The sequence below is a fragment of the Sciurus carolinensis genome, chromosome 14 (assembly GCF_902686445.1).
Source record: "Sciurus carolinensis chromosome 14, mSciCar1.2, whole genome shotgun sequence".
NCBI classification, from domain to species: domain Eukaryota; kingdom Metazoa; phylum Chordata; class Mammalia; order Rodentia; family Sciuridae; genus Sciurus; species Sciurus carolinensis.
In genome coordinates, this window is record NC_062226.1 from 30,912,170 (window position 1) to 30,930,820 (window position 18,651).

The 18,651-nt window shown below is 40.8% G+C and overlaps 1 protein-coding gene across 2 annotated transcripts; it reads left to right on the forward strand.

Annotated features, from left to right (window-relative positions):
• Nucleotides 1-5,055: 5,055 nt before the first annotated feature.
• On the forward strand, nucleotides 5,056-16,234 carry Pgap4 (post-GPI attachment to proteins GalNAc transferase 4). 2 transcript variants are annotated; one of them, XM_047524780.1, is made up of 3 exons: nucleotides 5,056-5,274; nucleotides 12,301-12,417; nucleotides 14,377-16,234. In XM_047524780.1, exon 3 carries the CDS (start codon nucleotides 14,454-14,456, stop codon nucleotides 15,663-15,665), a length of 1,212 nt encoding a protein of 403 aa, XP_047380736.1. In that variant the 5' UTR covers nucleotides 5,056-5,274; nucleotides 12,301-12,417; nucleotides 14,377-14,453; the 3' UTR covers nucleotides 15,666-16,234. The 2 variants fall into 2 exon arrangements, with proteins under 2 accessions (XP_047380736.1, XP_047380737.1); XM_047524781.1 differs by lacking the exon at nucleotides 5,056-5,274 and adding an exon at nucleotides 11,071-11,174.
• The last annotated feature ends 2,417 nt before the right edge of the window (nucleotides 16,235-18,651 follow it).

Here is an 18,651-nt window from a genome sequence, read left to right on the forward strand (position 1 = left end):
ATAAAAGGTAGAATAATCAAGGCATGTGTGCCTGGTAACAGCAACAAGATATATAAAACAACTATCTATTCAAGTTCACATGGAACATTCCCAAAGACAGGCTATATTCTGGACCATTAGAAAAGTCTCACCAGATTTTTTTTTGTCTTTTTGTGGTACTGAGGATTGAACCCAGGGGTACTCTACTACAGCCATGGTCCTTTTTATTTTTTATTTCAAGACAGGGTCTCACTAAATTGCCCAGGCTTATCTCTAGCTTGTGATCCTCCTGCCTCAGCCTCCTGAGTTGCTGGGATTACAAGTATTTGCCACTGCACCTAGCCTCAACACATTTTTAAAGAAAAAAATCTTTTAGGAAAAGTTTCAGATTTCAAAAAATTAGATATAAATAGAGAAGCCCTATTAAGAAAGTTAAAAATGTATACCTAACATATAAGTTAAAGAAGAAATTACAAGAAAAAAAATTGAAAATACTCAGATCTTCAACACGATCTGTCTCATACTATTAATCAGCTTCAGGGACGCAGGGTCTGAGTGGTTTCAATAATAAGACATATTCATAAGGCTGATCTAGTTACTTCCCATGCTAAGTACCCAACCTGTCAATAGCAAGAAACTGATTCCTCAATATGGCATTATTTCCTACAGGAATCAACCAGCTAACTGGCAGCAGGTTGATTATATTGTACATCTGATATCATGGTGGGACCAACAATTTGTCCTCAAAGGATAGATACATATTCTGGGTTTGAATTTTCCTCTCTAGGGCACAGCTCTTTTGCTCCATTATTTCGTTCCATTATTGACACAATTACAGAATAACTTTTCCATTCCTTTTGACCCAGGGGGTCCCATTTGAAATCCAAGGAAGAATAACAGATGGCTTGCAACCGTGGGATTCAGGCTCCATTATTCAGAAGTGGCTAATATTATTGAATGGTGCAATGGTTTTCAGAAGGCTCAGTTATGACACCAGCTGTGAGACAATGCCATTAGAGGTCAGGATGCTGTCCTACAGAATGTAGATACTCCTTAAATCGATAGCCATGTACCATCTGCTTATGACAGAATTCAGAGGTCAAGGAGCAAGGAAATAGTCTTCTCACTGTTACACCAAGCAACTTACTTAAGGAATTTCCTCTTCCTAGTCCCTCAGACTTGCACTTAGTGGATTTAAGAACTATACCCTTAAAAGAGGAATACTTCCACCAGAGACTTCACAGTCTTTTGAATTGGAAACTGAGACGCAAATAAAGGAGTTACTCTCAGGCTCTTCATAATTTATTTCAATACCAATGGAAATTGGGTTGCTGCTAACAATCAGGTCAAAGAAGACTATATCTAAAACCCAGGAATTCATTGACAAATCCACGTGAGTACTTACATATTCAATGGTCCTGATGAGTGGAGAACTATAGCAACTCAAAAAAAAAAGTGAACACTGAGGAATCAAATCCTGTAGAACTAACAATTTGGGTCACTCTGGAAAGAACCTTATTACAGTGAAGTGCTGTCTGAGAGAAAGGGAACATGCGATGAGTAGTGGAAAAAAAAGACTCTAGGATTCTAAACCTAAAACTCATGGCCAACTATAGAAACAGGGATCCTAAAAATGATGTTTCATATTAATTAATTAATTATCTGCATCCCCAGTCCTTTTTCCTCCTGACCTTGTAGGAAGAGTAACAACCATGATTCACATTTTATGTTTCAGGTAGGAGTATGTCCAAGTTAAATTACCCAATTATGATATGATACCCAATGACACTTCTCTTGTGTCCCTGCTGATGTTTTCAATTTTCATATGAACAAAGAACAAGAAAGGCTGAAGAGGCAAGTGTTACTGGATATTTCCTTTCTGTGCCTCGTGATCATCCAACTTGCTTTGTGACCCGGGAATTCTGTCCCTGTGGACTGCATCATGGACTTCCTTGCCTCTGGCTTCTGGTTGGGTTCAGTCAATGGGAGAGTTATTTTTTCTAGTTCTTAATTTTATGGGTCACTATAGATTCACTGCCTCATTTATTAAAGGTGACAGGTCCCATAGTATGACCACCTCTTTACAATTATTCTTTTGTGGTTCTAATAACTAGTCCCTACTTTACCCTTCAGGCCTAACATTAGTAAAAATTTCTTGCTGTTCTGATTCCTATGCTGTATGTTATCTACTATGTTGGGATGGTCAAGTACCCATGCATAGGTAATTTTCCTTAACTGCCCAACCATTGGATATAGATATTTTTAATTAAAATCTTCTTAATTTCCCTGTTAAACTGTGCTATTTCTGGTTGGAGCTAGCCTGACAAAACACCTTATTTGCATGAATGTTAAAGTGATTACTAAAATAACGATTATAGTCTAACCCCTTATTTTATTATTCTTTGTTGTTCTTTCTATTTTTATTTTGCTTTCAGAGGCAGTGCAGTATGTTGATTCAGATAATGAACTCTAGAACCCAACTTTGTGTGTTCAAATTCTGGTTCTACCTCTTTCCAGCAGTTTGACTTTAGGTAAATTACTTAGCTTACTTATCTTATGGGGTTATTATAGTGGTTAAAAGTTATTATATTGAAATCCAGGTGCAGTGCCATGTGCTTGTAATTCCAGCTGCAGCAGGGCTCATTTTAAATTAGAAACTCCAAATTGTTTTTTCTTCTCCATTTCCTGGTCAAGCTATTTTCTCCATCCCAGTTTCCATCATCCCAGCAAACTGTCATGTCATGCTGCGATTGGAAGATAGGACAGCTCTACCCCAAAGTCCTGGCACCAACAAAGGTTGGGAAAACTGAACTTGTAACTCAGCCCGTGGTTAGCACAACCTAGCTGAAGTTACGCTGTATATTTTCTGGCTTTTTGTTCCTATATATCATAAAAATTCTGTAGAATGGGGAAGGCAGATTGGTTGCCTTCCCAATTTTGATCCAACTGTGATTAAATTCATTTTTCTTTTTTATGTCATTTTCTCTTACTTCTTATATTGAAATCCAGTTACTTGGGACCTCAACACCCTCTGGCCCCAGGTTCTGATAACACAGTCATTGGTAAGCTGAAACAGAAGGATCGAAAGTTTGAGGTCAACCTGGTTAACATAGTAGCACCCTGGTTACAAAATTAAAAAAAAAAAAAAAAGTTCTTATATTGAAAACATTTAGAGTAACATTAGCCATCAAAAATTATGGGTAAGTGATTTTATCATTCAAAATATTTATTAACAACTGATAAATTATGTATTTATTTGTTTATCATTTGTAATTCAATCAGATTTAGCTCTCTAAAGGCAAAGACTTGATTTTGTTCACTGATGAATCTCTGGTGTCTACAACAGCATTTTTCAATAGAACTTTCTATGATGATGGAAATGTTCTATATCTGCACTAATATAATAGTCATGAACCACAGGTAGGTAATGAGCATTTACAATGTGGATAGCACAACCCAGGAAGTGACTTTTAAATTTCATTTTGTTTTAATTAATCTAAAGTTAAATAGTTATATGTGGATAGTGCTACCAGATTGGACAACACAGACATTGCCTGGCACAACATAATAGATACTCAGTAAATTTTTGTTAAACGGGGAATAAACATCCACCACGTATTATTTGCTAGACATTTTGCCAGGTCTAGAGATAAGTATATACATTATTTCATGTAAACCTCTCAAATTATAAAGGAAACATCTCTGTTATCTAGATGAGAACATTGAGGCACAAAGGACTCATTTGTCACAACTCATTTGTCACAACATTTGTAAATAGATTGGAAGCCAGCAATGGGCCATTGACAGTGATCTGAATTAGACTCAAGTTTGTCACAATCCTTTGATTTCAGAGTATAGGACTGCTAGTCTTTCTTCCAGGAGATGGGAATATATTCCCAACCTCCTTTCCTGTACTGGACACAGCTGTCATACTGTCCAGCCATGTATAGGCTTTCCCACATTCCTAAAGATAAAATCTTTAAGTGCAGGATTCATATCTGATTCCTATCTCATTCTCCCATATAATGTTGACACTGTTAAGAGTAATTATTTTATTGGTGCATAATAATTATAGAAAATGGTGGATTTCATTGTGATATATTCATATATGCACATAACATACTTTGATCAATTACGTTCCTTAATACCAGTATAATTCTTCAATAAATGTTGGTTGAAAGAATAGAGGCCAAGAGATGCTTGGGTGGATGGATGTAAGCAACAAAAGGAATTTAGCATTTAGTATCAACTATCATACACAAGAAGAAATCATATGGAGATTTGCTGGCTCTAAAGTTTCCCCTATTGACTACTGAACAGTTCGTTTAAAGCAAGTTTTAGTAAACCCTGTAGAAAAAGCTTTAGGTTTTGTGCTTTATAGGTCTTTGCCTCAACCATGTGTCATTTTGGTGTGATAACATAGACAACATGTAAATGATTAGACATGCTCCAATACAACTTTATGATCACCAAAGCTCGAATTTTTTATAATTCTCACATCTCGAAATATTCTTTTAATTTGCTAAGCCCTGGTCTAGACAGGCAAACTAACCTAGAATTAGTAGCAATGAGAAAAACAATAAAATTGTGGTGAAAACTGGCAAGAAGGGAAAGGCAGGGTAATATGAAGGTGGCTGTTACTTTTCTTTCGACGTATATATATTTTTTCCCTCTTCAGGTAACTTCACATATTTTTCCTGTGTTGCTCTTTAAGGATTGTTCTCAGTGTGCATATTTTCTCATATCTCCACTGTTCTCTCAGGATCATATGTTTTAAATAGAAGGATTTTGGAAGAATGAAAACCATTCAGAATTCAAAGTAATTACTTTCTAATAAAGCGCTTACACTCACTGAGAGATGTTTCATTAATGTGAAGCAATCTCTGTCCCCATTTGATAAAATACAATGCTGGTTTCTAGTCCCATTCACAAAAGGGACATATGGCTTCCCGTTCCCTGGACTTGGGGCGACCCCTGCTTTTCCCTCACTGCCCATCAGTTGGCGCCTTTTGCCGTTCTTTTTTTTTTTTTTTTTCCCAAGCCAGCTTTGGGGGCTGCAGTCGCTCCGCAGCTCGCAGGTCACATGGCCTTCCCGAGCTAGGGGAGCCCTGCGCCGGAGCTGCGCGGCGGGAGGAGGTGAGGCTTCAGCGGCGTACCCAACACGCGCCGCTCCGGCTGCTCGCACCTCGGAGTCCGGGGATGGCGCCTCCACCGGAATCAGCCAGCCACCCGGCCTGGAAGACGCTATAGGCGGCCTCGGTGTGCGCCCGGGACGGAGCTGACCGCCTCTACCGGGTAGGTTTGCGCGGCGCACGGTCTGCCCAGCCTTTTGGCACGGTGGTGGGAGCACCCATTCCGGAGGCACGCCGCAGGAAGGGGACGGGATCAGGGGTGGCTGCAGCGGGCCCACGGGGGTATGGTGCTGCCTGGAAAAGCCTGCACCCCGACCGTGCGCCCCGGGCACCCTGGCTTCGCTGCGGCCCTGCTCGCGCTGCGGGCCGATTGCTGCCGGAGGACCACAGGGACCGCTGAAGGGCGTCGCCGCGCGGCCCGGCGGTCGTCAGCTCAGGGAGGAAAGCACCTCTTCACCCCTCGCCCGCGCCCGCTGTGTTGCGGCTTGGATCAAAGGACCCGAGCTGGGCGCGTACAAGCCTGGTCAAGACCGCTACCGAGCCCAGCCCGACGCAGCGTCTAAGGGCTGGTCGCTTAATGGCCGCCCCCGGGCAGCTGAGCCTCGTCGCGCGTCCGCCCCTCCGGCCGCCGGCTGCGCCTCGAGCGCTGCTGCAGCGTGGGGTTTCTCGCAGCTCGGCAGCCGGGCGAAGGTGATCAGGCAGAGGAGGGCGCCCTCCCAGCTCGCGGAAAACACCCGCAGAAAGAAACCAGCAAAGCGATGGATATGCTCAGCCTCGGCCTTTGGGAAGGAAAACTGAGGCCTGAGCATAGGGGAACTGCCCAAGGTTGGCGCCAGACCCTAGATCCCGGACCCTGATCTCCCGACCGCATTCTTTTCCCAAGAACGATAGTTAGGACATTCTGGGCATTTCTCGCCCTCCCTCTGGCCGCTGAGCTCTGGTGTCACCAGTGCCGCACTGCGCTCTCAGTGTCTTGGGGCACGAGCTCCTGCAGGGTCGGTGTGACCCAAGCATCTCCTGCTCGCCACACGCTCTCCCCGCGCGTCCGCAGGGCGGCTCCAATGATGATCTCACTATGCGGACCATTAGCAAAACCTGCAGGTGTGTGTGCATTTGTGTACGCGTGTGTGTTTACCTCAAGAAAACTAGACCTTGTCAGGGCAAATAGTTGTTTTAGGGGCAATTCTTTTTCTAGAGGGCATGCACCAGGTACTTTATGCTGTGAGAAGAGAAAACTATGCGTGCCTAACACAGAATTATTACAATTTCTCTAAAAGATAAACTTTCTACAGAATATTTAGGAAACAAGCATGTTAAAGAGATGATAAAGGTTACTTAACACTTCACTTCTAGCTTGTTGAGATTTTATGGGTATCTTCTTAAAATTTTCTCTACTACATGCACTTGAAGTTTTGAATCCTTAACATGGACATCCCCCCAAAAAATACGGTTTCTTGTTTTAATTTGCTTGTTGTTGATTACCCATACGAATCAACTGTTCCTCTGAATATTAGTCTTCTGCGTTTCTGTGATTGAATTGACTGTTAATTCCTTTGCCCGTTTTTCAGTTGAACTCTTTCTCTTCTTTATTTTTATTTTTTTCCACTCTTCTCAGTACTGGGGATTGAACCAGGGCCTCCCACATGTTAGGCAAGCATTTTGCCACTCTGCTACATCCCCCATTCTGAATTTTAAGCATTCTTTATATACTACACAAAAAGTAGTGATTATCTGTCATATATGTTGCCATCAAACTGAGCATTTCCTGTTAGATTTTGAGTTTTAATTCCAGATGATTTTTAGAATACTTCCATCAATTTTTAAATTGTGATGGTGATTACATGGGTGTATAAATTTGATAAGTGTCATTGAATTATAAAATTAAAAGGTACATTTTTTGTTTGTAAAGTGTATCTCAAAGTTTTTTTTTTTTCCTTAAAGCCAGAAGAGTGAATCTGCCTAATAGGTATTAAAACTTATTTTAAAGCTTCAGTAATTAAGCTGGCATGATTCTGGCACCAAAATACACAGAGAGATGCAAAAGTCTACACACATGCAAACATACAATCATTCAATATATCATAACTGTACTAAACCATTTCAATTAAGGATAAAAATATGGATTTAGGCTCCCTGGCTCTCATGTTCACCATACCAGTGCCTGGCATAGGACTCAAGTGTTAGTGAATCAAATGCTTAGTAATGATCATAAAAGTTTTATGTTCATTGCAGAAGTATGGAAAGCAAACAGGAAACCTCCATCTCCCACACCCTTCATCTCTCCTTCACCAAGTGATACTCCACATTTAAAAAGCAAAGTGTTCAGAGTATGTACATTTTTCTGCAGTTGCCTTGACAGTTTGCATTTTCTTTTAGAAATTGTCTTAGTCTGTTTGGGCTGCTCTAACAGATTACCACAGTCCAAGCCCCTTAAACAACAGAAATTTCTCACAGTTCTGGAGGCTGAACATTTTCAGGTCAGGGTGCCCTCTTCCTGGTTAGAAACTGCAGGGCAGGATTCTCATTCTGTCCTGACTTGAGGTGAAGAGAGCAGGAAAGCAAGCTTTCTATTATCTCTTATTACAAGGGCACTAAACCTATTGTGAGGGCTCAGGACCTAATTACCTTCCAAAGATCTGATCTGGATCTTGGAATACCATCACATTTGGAAATAATATAGAGTTTTAACATGAATTTTGTACAGATACAGAAATTCATTCCATAGTAGAGACCTAGCTAGCACTTCTTTTATTTTAGCCTATTTAACCCCCGCCCCAGACTTTTTAATGTCTTCCTAGCATACTCTTGTGATTATCTAAAAATCTTTTTCCCCATTCTTAGACATTTTGTTGACCTGAAATTAATTTTCCCCCTTCCTTGCTACATTTTTCTCCCTCCTTTGATTTATTCTTTCCTTCCATTTTTCCTTCTTTCCTCCCTCCGTTCCTCTCCTCCTCTTTCTCCTTTTTTCTTTGTAAAACCAAACTTAAATGAAAATTCCTTATCCATTTTTGGTACGATGTGTTGGCATTTCTGTCAGTTATATTCTTAGAAGTAGAATTGCTATGTCAAAGATGGAGAACATATAACATGTTTATAAATACTGTCCCAATGTTACCTCTAAAAATTTTACCATTTTATAGGCAAATGCCCATTTGTTGATCTACATCATTCCCTCTTTAATTGAGTTATAATTATATTATGTTCAATATAGATATTAATTTGGAGAAAGGTACCTCTTTCAATTACTAGTCTTTGGTAAAATGTTTTTTATTAATGACATTTTAAATGTCCTTTAGTAGAATTTGTAGTATGTGTGTATATTCTCTATATTTCTTAAATTTATTCCTAGGTGTTTTAGTTGGGTTTTTATTTTTCCATTTTGATTGAGACCTTATATTCCATTAATTAATTTTTATTGATCACATGAAAGCATTTAAGTATATTATACACATATACATATCTATAGTGTAAGTATATAATCAGAGGTAATCAGAGTTATAAGGTATATATAAATGCATATATTTTGTATGTTATTTTTTATGTTAATTATATTGCCTACCACATTCCAAAATCCTTGGCCATTTTTAATTGTTTTTCAGCCGATTTTCTTATGCTTCCAATCTGTGCAGAGGCAGTAGTATATATGGGTTGAGAATATGGGTTTGGGAACCAGTCTGCCTGGGTTCCAAACTTAAAAGCTTGGTTAACCTCAGGTACAAGTTAATTGTGCTTTAGTCTTTTCAGCTATAAAATAGGGTTGATGACTTCTCATGGTCTTTTTCTGAGGATCCATGAGTTGCTAAGAATAGTGCCTGGCACGTAAATGCTCATCAATATTTACTAGTAAGTTGGTCTCTGCCCATTATGTGATCAGACTTTTTAATACTCTGTTTTATAACTGAAAAATCAAGGCCCATAGAGGTTTTCACATGGCCTTTTATTTACTCAACAGTCGTTAAGCTTTATCTACGTATAGACTGCTACGCTGAGTCCATAAGGGGTATCAAAGATATATCAGTCTGAATCCACTAAAAAGGGATTTAGAAGTCCAACTGGGGCATAAGTGAAGGTCCATAAATAAAAATGATGGAGGCACTAGGCATCCTGAATAACACATGGGCTTTAAATTTGACCCGTGTTTGAATTTCCTGCTTTTGATTTACTAGCATTTATTTCTGTTCGCAGCTAAATGGGATTAATTGCATTGCTAGTTGAAAGGTGCTGTTTTAGTCAGAAGAAAGAGTAAAGGGTCTCACACAACCCTGGGATATATTGTAGGGAATTAATAAGTGGTAGCGATAAATAGGTACAATCAGCCCTCTGTAGCTCAGGTTCCACATCTGTGTGTTCAACCAATTGTGAATTAAAAATAATTCAAAAAAAGAAATCCATCTGTACTAAACATGTACAGACTTATTTTTCTTGTCATTCCCTAGACATTATAGTACAACTATGCCTTAAATACAATTTTCATTGTATTAGGTATTATATAAATTACTTTTATTTTTTTATTTTTTGGTATCAGGGATTGAACCCAGGAGCACTCAACCACTGAGCCATATCCCCAGCCTTTTTATGTTTTATTTTGAAACTGGGTCTTGCTGTGTTACTTAGGGCCTCACTAAGTTGCTGAGGCTGGCTTTGAACTTGACATCCTTCTGGCCCACCCACCATAGGCACTGAGAATATAGGTGTGCACCACCATGCCCAGCTTATAAATGATAAATGATTTTAAGTACACAGGAGGATATGCAGTAGGTTCAATGCAAATATTATGCCTTGTTAGATAAGAGCCCTGAGCACCTGCAGGGTTGGGATTGGTGGAGAGTGTTCCTGGAACTTCAATATTTCAACAATAGTGCATTCTAAAATAGGAAGTAACAATTGAATGTCATGGGAAAAAACATAGAAAGAATCCCAATATGTATAAAAGAGTTTACTTCTGGTTAGAGGAAATTATTCTTAGCTTGTGGAAGAGGTACCTTTTGATCTGATTTTGACAATTGTGTTAGCATTTTCTGGAGAAGGAATGCAGCTGGAAAGATAGAACTGGCTTGTGAAGAATCTTGGCAAAGACTTCAGACTTTATTCCGTAGTCACCGAAGAATCATTGAATGGTTTTCCAGAAAAGAGTGCCGTGTTCTGACCTGTACTTCAAAGGATGAGGTGGACACCGATAATGTAAAATATTGCCATGATTTGCACAGTGTCTCATGCCTGACATAGGGCTTTTGTAACCTGTGTCTTTTTCATCTAAACAATACCTAATAAATTAGATAATTTTCAATTTTACTATTTTGCAAAGAGACAAAATAGGACCAGGGTGAGGAATGACTTATTTCTACAAACTGATCTCATTAATGAGCGTTGGGGCCTTGATTGGACCCAGATCTTTTAATTTCAAATCTGTCACTCGTGCTGGAGTTCGGAAGTCCACTTAGGAGCCTATTGCAATCAGCTGACCTGGAAGTGATGAGGGTGATGAGGGTGTGTAGTGAGGAAGGCATGACAATGGACAGGGAAGGAGAAAAGAGAGGCATAGTAAGAGACCATGGAGGTGGCACTGGAAAGTGACTGGATGGAGGGAGAAGTCAGAACCTGGTGTCATTCAGGAAGGAGCAGACTTGAGAAATGTGGCTAGTCCTCAAGTGCTCATCTCCTGATTCCTAGCCTGGTGTTCTGCTGCTCATACCTTGAGTTTAATTTTCAGAAACTGCACAAAAACCTACCTGTCAATGACGTTCCATTTATTCATGCCAGCCCTAGTTCATGTTTATTAGTATCTTTCTTCTTTGCTGTCTTTCCTGGGTCCTATACCTAGCATGGTAACAGGCAGAATCCAGTTTGGGGAGTGATTGGGTTTCAAGGTTCACTTGCAAGGCACAGATAAGAACTCAGTAAATATTGTTCCATTAAATTGAGAGTGTAATGATTGTTACCAGGCCAACTCACAGGTGCGGATCAGTTTACAGTGTTACTGGGCTGTGGGCCTGAGCAGGTGACACAGTGGGTGACTCTAGAATTCTAGGAAAAGGATCGAATTATCTTGTGTGGTCCAAGGTAGGTGTGCTAGATTGCATTTTTTATTCAAAGGAGAAGTGCATTTCTTCAATCTTTGACTTCAGGCTTTGGGTACCCTCTTCCTATAGGAAAATTCCATATCCTGCTCTGCTGAGCTCAAGTTATTATGTAACTTGATCTGGTCAGTGAAATGTGGGTGGAAATGATGGTGTCACTTTTGAACAGCAGCGTGAGAGCTAGATTGTGGTTCACTATTTCTCTTTTCTCTCAGCCACAAAATAGTATTCAAAAATAAGGCTGTTTACCTCTCTGGGTTCTGGAGTATAGAAACATGGAACAGAGGCACAGACAAGTAACATGACCAGGGAATAAACCTTAGTCATTAAAAAAATAGAGGTGGGGGGAGAAGAAAAGAAAAAACTAATATATTATGTAGGGGTTGTAGAAATTGAAAAACAGAGTATTTCCCCTTTATGGTTATATCAATATGAATAGGTAAATCTAATTACACAGTTTGTTTCCAAAATGGTATTGTTCTCTTGGTTTTTTGGCTCATATACACCTAAAAAAACTTTCAGAGTAATTAAAAAGTACTCCAGAATCTTTTTATTTAAAATTTAACAATAAGAGAAGAAATGCATTTTATCATGATTTCTTGATTATTTTTCCTGTAGCATATTTATAATAAAATATATTTATTGCTTCTTTCTTATATATACGTGAACTGTTTTCCCTTGTCACATTAAAATACAAAACAAACCAAAACAAAACACCTTAGCTCTTATAAAGCACTGAGATTTGGAGATCATTACTAAAGCCTGTTCTGATGCATACAGTGTAGAATAATGGCAGGCCTGGCTGGGTCTTATGCCTTGTCAGCACTCTAGAAATTTCTGTAGATAGATTGATAGATCCCTTACTTTCTCCTGAGGGTCTAACAGTTGGCCTGCTTTTTCTTTCTGTGGAATCTTCACAACCCCCCTCCCCAGCTCTGTGGGAGAAGTGAATTTCCCTGCCCCTTGGCTTGGGCCAGTGGGTGGTGAATGGGCTTGATCTGTAGCACACCCACACAAGGATGTAACTGTACCTGCATGTTTTGACTCAGCCTCTTGTGCAGCTTCTGTTCAACATAAGATCACTCCCTAGGTAACTGTTCCCTCTGCAGGTTGATCTGGAAGGAGAGACACGACCGATGATCTGCTTGCAACCTACATTCTAGACCTGAGTCCAGCTGGGCCACAGCTATCCACAGACCTGTGTACAAGAAATGCATGTTGTTATTGTAAGTTATGAAGGTCTGGGGCCATTCATCACCCTAGCAAGAGCTGATCACTGCATGCAGGCAGGGATTCAACTGAATCCCTCACCTTCCCTGTCATCAATGAACCTGCTGTCTTGTAACCTTATTTGTTAAGGAACTTTGTACAATATTAATGATTTTATTGTCCCTAGGAAAGAAAATCACCTGGGATTAAAGGTCCTCTTTATGTCTATTCTTAGTGCTCCTATTCTGGCCCACCTACCTTATCATAGTAAGTGATACTGCTTACTGTGTGCCTGGCATTTTCCAAGCTTCCTGCCTTATCTTGTTGACTTTGTTTAGTTCCTCCCCTATATGGGTCCAGCTCCCTTGAGTTATAGCAAGGAAAAGGACAGAAGTGTTAGCAGGAAGTCACCTGAATGCCCCTACTCCCAGGGCTATTATACTAGGAGCATGAGCTTAGCCCTATTCCAATATTTGCATCCACTAAGTATGATATGGGCTGATGAGGCCATGTGAATGTGGAATCCCATGTAAGACCTAAGGAAATCAAAGGCAGAAACAAATAGTCTGCAGTATCTTGGAAGTTCATAATTTTCCTCTTTGAGTACTATCTAAGTCTCTTACTAGTAGTAGAGTAATGTATCTCACCTCTGGGGTCACCCAGCATAATCTGCTTCTGTCCCTAGAATTTCACTAGATTTATCTTTTTACGTCCTTGAATTATTATTCCATTGAACTGTTCAGAGAGGTTTGGTATTCTACACAACCATAGAGGGATGGCCAGGCTAACTACTGCAATAAACAAGTCCAAAAATCATTTGTGGCTAGACACAATGGTTGATGTATTGCTCACAGCAGAGACCACTCTAGGTTGGGATGTGATCTTTGGGAGCTGTTCCAGGCAGTCATTCAAGGATACAGGCTCTTGCTATAAGTGGCTCCATCCTTCTCTATTTCTGGCTGGCAGAGTGGAAAAGAGAAGTGGAGAGGGGACACATCTCTTTATCGCCTGGCCCAGAAGTCACACCTTTAAGCTTGCCCACACGTCCTGGCAAACCCTAGTCATATGACCCCACCGGGGAGGAGACAGGCTAGGTTTGTGTGTGCTCGAGAAGGGGAGAACACGGATGTGGAGCAGACCACTACCACAATGTTGCATGGAGCCTGGACAACCTGTTCTTCACAAAAATTAACTGACCATTTTCTTCCAAATGTGTACAAACTTTATCATGCTTCTGAAGCAAGAGGTTTATATTTGGTACCATGGAAACCATTTAGATTTGCATTGACCTCACTGGTTTTTACTGGCTTTGTCCTTCTGTTTCTATTGTTTGGTGCAAATCTATTTTCTGTCAGAACATTCGTCCTACTTTCTCCTAAAATATTACTTGAGTTTGAAAACAGATTCATTTTAATGGCATTTTCAATATGCCCACAATACTTGCTCTCACCGGTTTCCATGATAGTTCTATAAAAATAAGAGAACAATCAGGACTAAATGAATATGTATGAGATGATATGGGTGCATGAGATTAGAGAAAAATGAATACAATATGATATTAAATTAACAAGACATTTTAGGGAATCCCAAGTATTATTTTTCTTGTTTGGGATGTGCAGGCAAGACAAGAGTTTATACCAAGCCTAGTTTTTTGGTGTCCCTTTTAAGAACCCATGTCTATATAGTTGGAGAATCGACATAAGGATTTTAACAGTCTAGCTGGTGATTTTTTTGACACTGTAAATCTAACTGAGCATCTTTATGCTTGGGGACTTGAATGTACCAAGATCTTGATACTTATAGAACTAAGATAGTATCCCAGAGATCACTAACAGGTATAACTAAAGATGAGTTCACTACAGAACATAAAGCCTCTGGTAGTTATACAGCCTCCAGCTAGAACTTCTAGTTTGATATGTGCTGGGTTTGGTTCTCAGAACTTTTTTTTAAAACCACTCTTTACTTTCTCTCCTTAGGTTTGACTTGCTTTGATTCTGGCCTGAGTTCCAGGATGCTTTGTTCTTGGGATCAGACATGACCAAAAGTTGACCTCATGAGTACATCAACCTCTTCAGCTGCCATGCTCCTCCGGAGGCTGCGGCGACTCTCCTGGGGCAGCACTGCTGTCCAACTCTTCATCCTAACGGTGGTGACGTTTGGCCTGCTGGCCCCCTTGGCCTGTCACCGGCTTCTGCACTCTTACTTCTATCTGCGCCATTGGCATCTGAACCAAATGAGCCAAGAGTTCCTGCAGCAAAGCTTGAAGGAAGGGGAGGCCGCCCTTCATTACTTTGAGGAGCTGCCCTCTGCCAATGGCTCAGTGCCCATTGTCTGGCAGGCCACTCCTCGGCCCTGGCTGGTGATCACTATCATCACTGTGGACAGGCAGCCAGGCTTCCACTATGTCCTGCAGGTGGTATCCCAGTTCCACCGGCTTCTGCAGCAGTGCGGCCCCCAGTGCGAGGGGCACCAGCTCTTCCTGTGCAACGTGGAGCGCAGCGTGAGCCATTTTGATGCCAAGCTGCTCTCCAAGTACGTCCCCGTGGCCAACCGCTATGAGGGCACTGAGGATGATTACGGTGACGACCCTTCGACCAACTCCTTTGAGAAAGAGAAACAGGACTATGTCTATTGCCTGGAGTCATCACTGCAGACCTACAACCCAGACTACGTGCTGATGGTGGAAGATGATGCTGTTCCGGAGGAGCAGATCTTCCCAGTCTTAGAGCATTTGCTACGGGCTCGCTTCTCCGAGCCACATCTCCAAGATGCCCTGTATCTAAAGCTGTATCATCCCGAGAGACTTCAGAACTACATCAACCCAGAGCCCATGCGGATCCTGGAGTGGGTCGGCGTGGGCATGTTGCTGGGGCCTTTGCTCACCTGGATATACATGAGGTTTGCCAGCCGTCCAGGCTTCAGCTGGCCTGTCATGCTCTTCTTCTCCCTGTATAGCATGGGGCTGGTTGAACTCGTGGGCCGGCACTACTTCCTGGAACTGCGGCGCCTGAGTCCTTCCTTGTACAGTGTGGTTCCTGCTTCTCAGTGTTGCACCCCAGCCATGCTCTTCCCTGCCCCTGCAGCCCGCCGGACCCTCACCTACCTGTCCCAGGTATACTGCCACAAGGGCTTTGGCAAGGACATGGCACTGTACTCACTGTTGAGGGCCAAGGGAGAGCGGGCCTATGTGGTGGAGCCCAACCTGGTGAAACACATTGGGCTCTTCTCCAGCCTCCGGTACAACTTTCATCCCAGTCTGCTCTAGAGTGCCAAGAAACGCCTTTCTGAAGTTGGCCACTTCCTGGAAATTCAAATATTGAGCTCTTTATTCAGACATGGTTGCTTGCAAATATTTCATTGTTTAATGTTGCTAGGAGTAAAGGCACTGGGACGGTTGAGGGACACACCCAAGTCAAGAGCCTTGGCTTTGGTAGCCCCTGGCAGGAGTAGCAGTTTGCCACAGGTCTGGACCTCTCTCCCTCCACACAGCCACACTGCCTCATGCAGTAGGTCCCACCCAACGAGGGTACATTTAAATACCAGTTATATTCTTCTGTTGTTTGTAAGCTCTTCTTTGTGATAGAGCTTGTGACTGCCAAAAATCTTGTACACAACTGTTTTAGGATTTTAAGGGTAGAATCTGGTGAAAGGTGAGATCTTTCTGACAAGTTTCCTTCTCATTGGTTTTGAGAATGAGTGTATGTTTAGAATACATGCCTAAAGAGGCAGGACCATGTTGATATATTCCATTTGTTTCCTTGACCTGGTGTAATAAAAACTGATAAAATATATACAGTCTCTGGCATCTTGTAGGCAGATGATGTGGCATTTTCTTTTCTCATCAATCTGTCGTACACTGATAATTGATATTATTAGTGAGAAATTTAAGGCATAGCCAGATCTGTAAGAGCTCTCTGAATCGTCAAAATCCAATTACTTCTGTTCAATTGTAACTTAATATTAATTTTTTTTGGTCATATTCTGACTCTTTGGCAATTGGACATTTCAGAAGGATCCAGAATGGGTGAACTCTATACTAGTAGCAATCCTCTTCCCTAACTTTTGGACCTAACAGTTCAACCACATTTCTTTTTCTTCTGGTATGTGATGTTGTAGAAGAGAAGACATGGACCATATCTCTTCCATGCCCTTGGGCAAGTCATCTGACCCCTCTAGGTCTCCTTCACATGTAAAATGAGGACAGTAGGACCTACCTTTTAAAGTACACTTGAGGATTAAATAGCAAAATGGATATGAGACACAAGCAAATGCTTAGCCTATAAAGGACATGTGGTAGACTTTTTCACTGTTGTAATTAGCTGTTTTAGTCAGCTTTGTATAGCTGTGACCAAATGACATGACAAGTTTAAAAAAAAAAAAAAAAAAGTAGAGGAGGAAAGAGGAGGAAAAGTTTATTTGGGCTCATGGTTTCAGAAGTCTCAGTCCATAGACAGTGCTGACTCCATAGCTCTGGGCCTGAGAGATGGAGGACATGGTGGAAGAAAGCAGCTCAACACATGGCAACAGAAAGCAGAAAGGAGCTTGGCTCACAAGGGACAGAATATGTACCCTAAAGTCATGCCCCCTCCCTCCCCTGTAACCTACCCTCCTCCAGCCACACCCCTCCTGCTTACAGTTAATGCTCAATTAATCTAAATTAGGATTAATCCACTGATGAGGTCACACCTCTCATAATCTAACCATTTCACCTCTGAAAATTCTTGCATTGTCTCACACATAAGTTTTTGGAGGATACCAGAGCTTAAAAAGTTTGGTAGTTTTACATAAGCACATAAAATGCAAGTATGTTTTGGATAAAGATGCTAGTGATGATGTTTAAAGTGTAACATGGGACATGGGGCCGGAACCTGCAGAGCATCTGGTCCAGAGCAAACACTGTTAGAAGAGAGGCTGACTTCACTGTGGTTTCTGAAGATTATACAACTCAGCTTTCAAGCAGTCCTACTTCTGACTAAGCCACAATAAGAACTGTTCATTCAAACTGGAAATGAACTGAGATTCCTGTTGAACCTATTCCCAGACTAACACTTGAAAATTACTCTTCTCAAAAGTTAGAAACACATGTCCTTTGAAAATACTTCGTAAACTAGTAGCCAGGAAGTTCCTTTTAAAAATGGAGGATTAGGGCTGAGGTTGTAGCTCAGTGGTAGAATGCTTGCCTAGCACATGTGAAGCACTAGGTTCAATCCTCAGCACCACATAAAAATAAATAAGGGTATTGTTTCCAACTGCAACAAAATATTTTTTAAAAAAACAATGGAGGATTATATGAGAGAGCTCAAGCAGTTGCCCAGTTTGATCCAATAGCCACATCTTCCACTTGTTTTTAAATTTTCTGTCTTCATATCTGCTTAAGAACACTGAGGGAAAATGTAGGGATTGACAACCCATGCTCTACAGATGAACAAATTGAGATCCGGAGATGTTCAAAAGGTTCATACAGATGAACAGCAGCAGAGCCAGTACAGAAACAGGTCTTCTGACTTCCAGCCCATGTGCTTTTTAACTCTTTCATCCTTTTTTTTTTTTAATATTAGAAACTCTTTATTTAGGACATGGCAAACAATGAGTTGAAAATATGATAGTATCCAAGGAGGCAGAGGAAACCAACATGAAGAGCCGACAGATCCAATGATGAACCAAAGACATTTCCAGTTACTATTTATACTTAAGGCAATTTTAAAAAATGAGGTCTGAGAAAAAATCCTTTACATAGCATTAAAAAATATTTCTTTTAGACAGACTAAAAGAGCTAAATTGCCTATCCAACGTCTATACATCAGAGACCTGTTTTAACAAATAAGCCTATTTACAAGTAAGAACCTCTTACTCTTATAACATTGTCCTGTTTTAAGAGAATATGTAACTCCCATCCTTGCAGAGTTAGTCCATAAGGTCTCAGTGACCCCACAGAAATATGAACCTATCTCTGCAAGAGAACTGTATACACTGCACTGTAAACACACATATAAACACCTGCCTCCCTTTCCCCCAATATCTGTGAATGCCTTGAATGAAGGGGCTGTGGCTCATTCAATTTTAATTCTAGAATGACAGTTATTAGACACTCAATTACTTTTCTTTGCATGAATGTTTAAATGAAAATGATTTTATAATATCACTACTATTTACATTTTAAACATGCCCACCATTACCCATCACCAAATTAAAAACACCAAACTGCCACCAAGTTTACTGTGGTTGTTGTGATATGGTACTTCTGGACTTTT

Excerpts from the sequence above, each read along its gene's own strand:
- Pgap4 (XM_047524780.1), top strand. The coding sequence starts at position 14,454 with ATGAGTACATCAACCTCTTCAGCTGCCATGCTCCTCCGGAGGCTGCGG.